This window comes from Artemia franciscana, chromosome 20, assembly GCF_032884065.1.
Source record: "Artemia franciscana chromosome 20, ASM3288406v1, whole genome shotgun sequence".
Taxonomy (NCBI): Eukaryota; Metazoa; Arthropoda; class Branchiopoda; order Anostraca; family Artemiidae; genus Artemia; species Artemia franciscana.
Genome location: NC_088882.1, coordinates 14,969,696 through 14,980,057, shown reverse-complemented (window position 1 = coordinate 14,980,057; position 10,362 = coordinate 14,969,696). Strand labels below are relative to the sequence as shown.

The 10,362-nt window shown below is 34.8% G+C and overlaps 1 protein-coding gene across 1 annotated transcript in view; it reads right to left on the bottom strand.

Annotated features, from left to right (window-relative positions):
* Positions 1–4,025: 4,025 nt before the first annotated feature.
* The window catches only part of LOC136039788 (uncharacterized), a 65,141-nt gene continuing 58,804 nt past the window's right edge, over positions 4,026–10,362 (bottom strand). Inside the window, exon 9 of the mRNA XM_065723663.1 lies at positions 4,026–8,967. Within this exon, the coding sequence (XP_065579735.1) occupies positions 8,737–8,967 (231 nt within the window). The 3' untranslated portion in view covers positions 4,026–8,736. The remainder of the gene's footprint in view (positions 8,968–10,362) is intronic.

Sequence of the window (10,362 nt, the reverse complement as noted above, 5' to 3'; positions counted from 1 at the left end):
GAAGCTTTGCTCAGGATTTCCATACTTTAATAAATTAATTAATTCATTACTTAATAATTCATTATTAATTAATACTTAATTACATTATATAAATTATAACTAATAAGTATGAATACATACTTAATTAATTCATTGTGGCTGATGAATGTTAGCTCATTGTCCATTACTACTCCAAGGTCCCACTCAAAAGAAGTTTTGGTATTAGACTTGTGTTAAAGCTACAGCTGGACTTGAAATTCTGTGGTCCAAGGCTGAGGTGGGAGCTTTTGTTTGTCTTGACCTCCATTTCCCACGTCCTCATCCAATTGGCTATCATTTTCAAGTCGATCTGCAGTTCTTGAATATCATTTGGGCATTTGATAGGCTTAGGAAAATTTGTATCGTCTGGATAGAGTGCGATATCTAAGTTAATATTGTCAGGCAGGTCGTTTGCAAAAAGATTCATCTGCTGGGACCCGATGACGCTGCCTTATGGAACACCGCAAGATACTTTTGTCCCAACTCTGCTAATGTGGCATCTACTTTAACCCTCTGAATTCTGAATTTCACCCTCTATATGAAAAGGATTTGATTCATTAAACATCAGTTTGTGAGCCTTAACGTCTGCTGACTGTCTCAAAGACAAAAGGTCCATTAGCGAATTCTCCCAGGGGACTACTTGTCATTAAACCTATTGAAAATTTACGATTTTATCATGGAATTTGATTGAAAAGACAATGGCATTGTGTCGGCAAATTTTTCAATCAAAGTGGGTTGCACCACAGAAAATTCGAAGGGCTGTCAAAATGATCAAATGCCATTTCTTTTGAATTGATTTTTGGCATTTTCCTAGCAGGTATACTAAAACATTTTAGGGACACTCCTTTTCTGAATTTTAAAAAGACAATCTCGACATTTGCCTTTTGTCAGATTTTTTTAAAAATACATTATAGTTTTAGCGTCAGCCCCCCTCCGTAACTTGATGCTTGTATACAATCTAAGATCATAAACAAAAGCTGGCTGTTTATATTTGGCATTATGAACAGCTGTTAGTGAGAAATAAGGCTAATTACAAAAATCGTGAAAACTGTAAAAATGAGTCAACTTTTGTTTATGAAAAAGGTTATATCCAGGTATCAAAGATATAAATTGGAGAACGGGATATGCCACCCCCCTCCCGCCCTAGATTCTTTTCCCCCCTAAAATTTTAGAATAAAACATTTTGAGGGGCCTTTTTTGAAGTTTTTGTATATTCAGTGAAAACATAAAACAACAATCACCCCCCATGAACCCGAAAGGTACATTTTGCCCCCCCCCCCTATATTCCTGTGATTTGACACCACTTCCAGGCATTAGAGGGGGATTTAGCAGTGCCTTTTAATTTTCTTTCAAAAAGTTTTTTAACGCTTTTTCTAATTAACTCCTGCTTGTGTCGCTTTGTCGTATATGTAGTAGAAAAATGTCTGCGATTTTTTTTTTCTATGGTTGGTGTTTGTTAAGAACCAATGTAACGAATGCAGTTTCCTATTTTGATATCCTGCCAAGATTCTCAACTGACGAGGTCCCCCTTTACAATTTGCTGGGAGTTTTACTCAGTTTTTGGCCTCAAATCTATTTGCCCCAATATTTCTTATTAGAGTATCTTGATCCAATGGGGTCGATTTTTCGGAGGAAACAATTTTTTTTTCAAAATATGCTATTAGAAAGTTACTAAATTTTCTTAACCCCTCCTTCACCCTACGCCCCTGGTTTCAAATTTCAGGTCCTCATAGCGACCGAAAACTCTTAAAGCTGGAATTTGATGATCAAGTTCATTTCCAAGATATTGTAGATAAGGTATTTTTCAAATCTTGGCATATATCTTTCAATTCACCTTGATACTAAAATAGCACAATTTGAAAAAAAAGGATTATAGCAGAACCGATTTATTAGAATATTTTTAGTTTCCCTTCCCTTTTTTCCGCACCAACATAATATTTGGTGTCCCCTGGTCCCAACACACTCAGAAAAAAGTTTCTATCTGACACCACCCCCGAGCTGTTTCTGAGACTTTGGAGTTTGCTTATTTTGAAAGCTTGTGTGGATATAAGGTCTGTTGATTTTCTTCGGTACGCCGGTCATTTTTCAAGCATACCACTGAGCTAGCTAAATAAAAATTCTCTAACTGAACTATTTAGATGACACCTTTTAGCGTGACCCTACCAACGGAAAACGGTAATGTGGACTGCCTTTCTGGAAAAAGAATCGAAAAGGAGACAATAATTACAGTAAATACAAATAACTTTCGAGTGGGGTTTCAACTGACAAAGGGTAAACTGGGCATCACTCTAAGTGATACTCAATTTAAGATGTTTTTTTGCAGGTTTTGGCTAAGAAAAAACAGTGTGATAAGGGTAACTGATCCAGTTCCAGTTCTGGTAAATTCGGCATCACCCTAAGTGATGTTTAATTGAGTATCATTCCAAGTGATGCACATTTAAGATGTTGTTTTGCAGGTTTTGGCTTAGAAAGAATAGGTTTGGTAAGAATAAATGATCCAGTTCCATTTCCAATAATTCTCCACTTCCATTTCCATTTCCAATAATTCAAATTCCAATAATCCATTTTCATTTCCAATAAGGATATATGGACTACCATACAGTACTTTCACCCCTATAATAACTGATAAACTTGTACTTTTGTGTTTCGAAAAAAAAACCAGCACATCTCGACTACTTTTACTGCTTCCAGTTTTCGTCCGATTTGTTCTAGAAAACGGATCGTCTGAACGCGGTATTATCACAGTAGGCAATCATGGGACGTTCAAAGTGAACATTCAGAGACAAGACGGTTTTGCTTGTAATTGCATCCCGTAATAATGGCTATGTTGTGCCATATTTGAAGTCAGTGGAGAACTAGCTATGGAGAAATAAAAAATTACTCTGGATTATAAGATAAGCCAAAGAAAAACTACGCTGCTGAAATAAGATGTGCCCCGCGTGTTGCGCGAATCAGCAAATTATTTGGGAGTTAGTGCTTTTCTGTCGTGATAGCACTTTTGAGCGACTCTGGGTAGTAAACTAATTTCGTTAGAGTGACAACCCTTGTCCCAAGTCTTTTCTGCTTGCTTGAGTTCTTCATAGAATTTTAATTTCATCCTGTTTTTGGGAAGCCTGTTTTTCGCTTTCAGCAAAGGATTAGTTAATAGAATTCTATAGATACTGGAAAATATAACGAGTCCGTTTATTTGTATGCTCAAAAGTAACTGAAATTTATTTATTATTGCCAACAGATTTTTTTTCTTGATTCAGTGTTGGGCTCTGGGTACCAAATTGAAAACGAAACTAGAATTGTGACTTTAATAATTTTCTGCTCATCGGAATTTTCAGCCATCAGAGCTAGAGAGTGGATGGAACTTTTAGTTGTTACTACTCCCACTCTTGCTATTGCTTATTCATCCAGTGGCCCTCAATTCACCAAAATAGAGGAAGGAGAGAAGAAAGCTTTGATAAAAGTTTGATTATAGAGAAAAAAGTATTTTCAAAATACAAGGGGCAATTACCCCCCCTCCTCTTCCAATTGGCGACACTGTATGCACCCACTCGTATGGCAGCTAGGGAGAACAAGGGGGCACTGACAAATTCTTAGGAGTGGTTAAGCTCAGACACAAGACAGTATATCTGCTAATCTAGATACAGGGTTCCCCCTCACCCCCTATCCAAAGGAAAATGCATCCACTTTGTGCTCCTTGATACAAATATTTCATCATTATCACATAATTCACCAGGGAATTTTTCAGGGGTCTTACTGTATTATGATTACATGAAAATCACAAATCATATTTTAAATTGGTGTTGTTGTGTTTATTCATTTCATTTTTTGAGGGGGGGTGATTGATCTATCTAAAAATTAAGTTCACGACAGTTACAAAAATCAGAAAAATATACCAGTGTATATCTGACAGAACACGACAAATGGAATTAGAAGAAACAGATGCGTTTTGCGGCTGCTCCTTAGCTCATTCCTCCTCCTCCCCTGCCTTAGTACCTATCCATATAGAAAAAATATAATCATACAATCATTTATTTCAATTAACCATTCCTTGACAGTGATGACTAGTAATCAAAATATATACAAAATTTCAAATGGACAAAAGAAAATTGAAAAACTTCAAATATTTTGGAAGGCTAAAAAAACACAAAGAAAGCACTAACAAAATGTTTCAACAATAAGATAAACAAGGAAACAAAAAGATGTGATAATGCCACAAACAGACAATTATTGTACAACAAGATGGTAGATTTGCTTCATTCATGGAGTTTTCACTTCATTGACAAAAAACGTAACGCACCAAACTTGCTCATTTGCCGAACTATATTCACAGAGATTTTCTTCATACAAAAATTTCTCTAATAATACTTACAAATCAATTTGCAATAATGCATTAAGAAAGAGAAAACCTTTAACTGCTACTACAATTCTATTGTAGTGTCCGTATAACCTTCCATAATCGCAGTATATGGAGGGGGGATGGAAATGAGGATACTTTCCCTTCTTGTGAATGATTTCACTTACAATTTTATCGGTTTTAGCAAACGTGTCTGTTCAGAAAATATTTCTACTAAATTTAAAGATTGTGTATACATAGTTTGGACGAAATAAATTTACAATTTTGAACTATATGACCTTGCCAACGACTTATAAACAATATTAATATGAATAAGCAGCTGGGTTTTTAAATTCAAACTTGTTTTATCTTATTGGGGGCTATTTAATAGGACTACTCAAGGGGTACGCTCTTAGTCCAACCTTAGACCATTCCCAGGCAAACCCTTTTATTTTATTGGGATCGAACCCCCCTTTTTCGTAAAGAGTTAAGGTTGGAGTCACATTACCAAAATTACGCCTGAAATTACCTATAAACAAATATCGTTAAATTGTTGAACGTATACCTGTCGAGTACGCCTTATTCGTCCTCCAAAATAATTAGCCAAATATCAAAACATTTAATAAAGATATTGCTTGGAGTCTGTTCATCTCTAAGGCGGATAGCAGGACAAAATTTGAAAAAATTTCTCCTATCCTTCACGGCTTCTTTCAGAACGGTTCCACGGACAATAATATAAAAATATCGGTATCCTTTTCCTGCTTTTTGTTTAAATCGTATATCTATTTCTTTTATTATAGTACAAATTAAAAACAAATTTTAATTTTTACCCGCGCAACCGAAAGATGACATTACGTTTTTTGTATCAGCATATATTTTTTATATATATTTATATATATTTCTGTATCAGCATATATTTGAGCAAGTCTACATTCTTGCAACAAAGTTAGTCTATGACCACAAATTGCTAGTATTAGCAATAAAATCAATTACATCAAGAAAAGTCAAATTAAAAAAATAATGCAGACACATTAGTGACCTGTTTAACACATATAGTAATAGGTCAACTAGCACGAGGAACTGGTAAGAGCGGGAACGTTGGCACTTCAACGTGGACTCTTTACGAATTAAGACTAGTGGCACTAAACTAAGTCCAGCGTTGCCCAGTTGAATTTAGAAATTTAAATCAAGCTCAACTTAAATTCATTAAGACTATTATTCTAAATAAAGCTCAAATTCTCTTTGAATCTACCAGGGAATTTTCTGAAAGAGCAGAGATTCTGTAGTTTGAAAGTTTTCTGGATTGTAAAATAGTAAGGGATTAATTTGCAGAGCATCGGTCCAGAGAGTATGTATAACTTGGAAGTGTCGGAAATGGCACTAGTGTTGAAAACCAGCCATTAATGCCATCTAGTGTTTGCGTTTCTTGGCATTTTTTCAAATTTCGTAACTTTTTTTAGAAACTGAAATGAGCATATGATAACTCAATGATTTCTCAGGGTAGCGCTAAATTGTTGGATTTTTCATCAGAGGCGAACTTAAGCTTCCTCTTTCACCAGTCTCTCATATACTTAGATAATAAAAATTAAAAACCTGACATTAACACATAGCCTACCGTATATAGAATAACTGTAGAAGAGTGGTCCCATCCCATTTTAGTTATGCTCTGTTTTTAAACTTCTTAATAGCAAGAAATAATGGTAGCCCATCAAGCGGCGAGTGTGACTAATATATTCATAACTATCTTAGTCTGTAATATTTACAGGCATATTTGTAAGGGGAGGAGCTAGAAAACTAATCAACCAACCAGGTTAAAGTCACCACCATTTTTCTTGTTGTTTTAACCTGATTTTCTTGAGCTCACTGGGAATTGAAAGCAACTTTTAACCAGCAAGAATTGAATCAGTTTTCCTCTCTTGTATACAGTTACCCTATATTCACGTCAAGTCCGTATCAATGAGGGGGAGCGTTACGGGGTTTGAGCCCCCCCCTCCCAATGTGTTTGTCCGACTCATAAAATCGTAGCAAAAATGCATAAAAACTCATTTTTGATGCGTTTCTAAAAGTTTTTGGCAACCGCCCTCCCCCCTCTCGAACAAAATTCTGGATACGGCTTTGGCTCTCGTGAACAATTGACTCCAATCAAGGCACTGGGTGATATACAACTACAACTATGAATTCAACTAGTGCATAAAAAACTATGGGGAAAGTAAAGAATAGTTCAAATAAAATGGCATGAAACACTGAATAGGATCTGATCTTTAAAGTCTTAATAAGAATCCGGTATAAACTATTTACAACTAGGACACCAAATAGTACAGCGTCGACCAGTTAAATTAAAAACACTAGCGATATAAATTGAAACTAATGCTGCTTAAGGTGTTACTAGTAAATGCTAGATGTCGCTGATTCATTTTTTGGAGGTCAATTTGAGTTCCTAGTCTAATCCGTTTCCCATAGAAATTGGTGGAAATAATAAAATCATACTAACGCTTGGTTATCATACCATCGTATTTCCTTGAAACACGTGTGAAGTTACAAAATGTGATTATTAAAACGTGGTTTCAAGGTATAGTGTTACAGAAAGCATACTTTTTTTTTGTTAAAATGGGTTTTCTAACCGTACTATCCACACAAAACACATATCCAAGTAATTTGAGACTCATTATACAGTTTCTGTAAGATTGCATCTACACTCCAATGTAGATGCTATAAGAAAGCTGCTTTATAGATGCATTTTTTTATTATAACACGGATTTTGTCATTATTACACGGATACATTTTGAATTATATATACTGAAACTTGACTTCTTAAAAATGATAGTTTATTGAATAATTGAGCATCTTTTCGGAGTAGAGAACATCAAATGGAGACGGATCCAATCAATTTTTGTTTATGGGGGATGGATGGGGGAGGGGGTACAAATTTTTGAAGGAAACTAACTACTATTGGATTTAAGTTTTTGGTGAGTTCATGAAAAATATCAATATTTGGTGGACACATACATTAAAAAACGTATTACGTAATTTTTATAAATTGGTGAAATACATGAATTTATATACCGTGAAAACGTAAAATTTTAAGTATTAGATTTTGAAATTTTAAATGTAAGTATAAATCGAACATCCCATTTCTTTGTGAACGTTCCTAAAACATTCATACGAACAGGTCATACGAATCCAAATTAAACTTGAGAATTGGGGGGGGGGTATACAACTTGTATACAGTTATCCTATATTCCCGTTACGAGGTTTGAGTCCCCCTCCCATCATTTTTGTCCGACTCGTAAAAACGCAACAAAAATATATAAAACTCATTTTTGATGATTTTCTAAAAGTTTCTGGTAACCGCCCTCCGCCCCCCTCCTCGAACATGGATACGTCCTTGGTCCCCGTGAATAATTGACTCCAATCAAGGCACTGGGTGATATACAACTACAACTGTGAATTAAACTAGTGTCTAGCACAAAAATAATCTATATGAAGAGATTCATACCGTAGCAAAGATTCCTAATAGTGTCTTAAATGGCCGAAACATGCAAAAATTGGTACATGTACTCCTGCATCTCAAGTAGTGAGGTTAGGTTAATATAATAAAATATACCTAAGTATGATAAAATATAATACCTTAGAAACAGCTTTGGGCTATATATTGGCGTATTAGGGGGGGGGGGGGTAAAGTACAGCATGTCTGCATGCATAATGTGTTAGCTACAATTATTTTGATAGTATGAAGTAAGAATTGTTTTCCAACTTCACACTGTCCAAATACTTCACCCCCTCCCCCTAATGCGCAAATATATAACCCAAGTTATATATTTTCCATCGATTCTGTCAATTCTCTTTGTCTTTTCTTACGCTAAGTTGAAAGAAACTAGCGAAAAGACCGGTTTACAGTGCACCAAAGCATGAACGTCTTGAGATGCATGGGGTATATCAGACAAGTACCCAAAACTTTTCAAAATTCGGACATGAGGGGATGAAAACATATTCTAGTCACTATTACAGCCTTTACTGAAGAGTAAGTGTCAGGTAACATACTCCTCGTAAATGATTGCTCTTTGCCCCAATGTGTTCATTTATCTTTATTTTGACCGTATTTTTCTTACTCTAAAAAAGATAATGAGCCTCAAATCTTATTGTGTATAAGGTAATATATAAGATACAGGCACATAAAAACAGAACACTGATTTGACTTTAAATAAGGTTGAATTAAATCTTGATTATAAGTAAATTAAAAGTGCATCCAATGCTCTGAACCTACCCCACTTAAAAAATGCCAATATTTTAATGATGATAAGACGTTTGGGAAATGGTTGTCATCAGTAACAGTTAAATTACCTTACACATTGTTTGAACACACCTCTATCCTATTAGACGACACTAAAAATTCAAGAGATTCCAGTAACTGATGGGTAGTAATACATAACAGCTGTAGCTGGTAGCTGCCAACGAGCTGAGTGTAGCTCAATCATTTGGAGTAGAGTCTTCCCCGCGTTATCAGCGACATTTACATCCAAAAACGAATCACGAATTGTGTTTATTACGGCAGACATCTTAGATGGCAGGCTAGTTTCAAGATCTCGGCCAACACCGGTCAATATGACAAATACACGTTCCAACTAAAAGATAAAGCTGAATTATATCTTCAAAATGAATTTCTGGAAAATAATTTACGAAAAAGGACTGCGGTGATTCATAAAGCTGTATGCTACAGAATATAAGTTTTACATGAAAACCAGAAGACGTTAACGGCGGTTTTTATCGTTATTAACCAACAGTTGTTTACACAAGGAATATTTCTATCTAGCTTTTAAAATACGATACACTCAATTTGATTTGAAAAACCTGAGAAAAAGAGCACAGGCACTCGTAGCAAAAGTGAAGAAGAAGGACTATGGCACTCTATAAATGCAACTAGTGTAGAAGGAGTTGTTTCCAAGTGTGCTCTGAAATCTTTTGGTTGCGTTTTTCTACATAAGTTTAGCTACAGCCGTAGTGGAATCTGCTATCCGAAGCCTGTTCATGAGTTTTGAACAGCTTGTCCAAATTAAATATATCAGTAAATATTTTGTGAAACGGAAGAAAGTGGAGCGGACTTTCAATTTATAAGCACGTGAAAGAATACTTCACCAGAAAGGTGTAATATAGAGGATGTGGTGCAAAGCAATTTATACATCTTGTTATATAAAATTACTTATTATGTATATTTCATTATTTTTGTATACGATTTCACACTCTGTACTGTTCGCAACAAATTAGTGTGCACAGTTTCGCAACAATTCACAGTTTATAAGTTAATCAAAAATATAAAACAACGACATCTAACGGCCTAAGTCCTGGCTTCCAGGAAAAATTATCTTAAGTTTACAGAGTTAGATGATCCATATAGACAATTGAAGTGGACAAGCCTAGAATTCAATTCCATCTTCCGTAACGCACTTATTGCCTATTTTAATCGTACTAATATTAACTCTTGTCAACTTAACTTTGGAAATAAGCTATATTTTGATTGAAAATCGTCACCTTTACAAAATATAACAGTTTAATGTAACAATTTCAATGTACAACAATCCTATATAGTCATACAACTATTGGATTGATAGAGGTTTAAAACCCGTCCGTATGTATGTATTCTAGAGTTACTGTTTGTAATTATTACATCCTTATTTGAGGTCATTTGTCATGGTTTATATCATTAGAAACCTTTAAGTGTGATTGTTATTTTCGATAAGTGCAAACAATTACAGTTAAATTTAGAACATAAACTCTAAACTAAATTCAAAATTTACTGTACAAAGAGACACCTCACAAGCTAAGGTTATACTAAAGAAAGATGATTTAAAACCTCTACCCCAATTCTTTCCTGCTTGTACAGTTTGCTAGATTCTTCAAAGAATGTTTTTTTATAATAGAAACAAAATCAGTAAATATTCTACATACAGCTTTACAAAAAGAACAGTTTAATGTATATAACAATTTCAATGTACAACAATCCTATATAGTAGTACAACTAT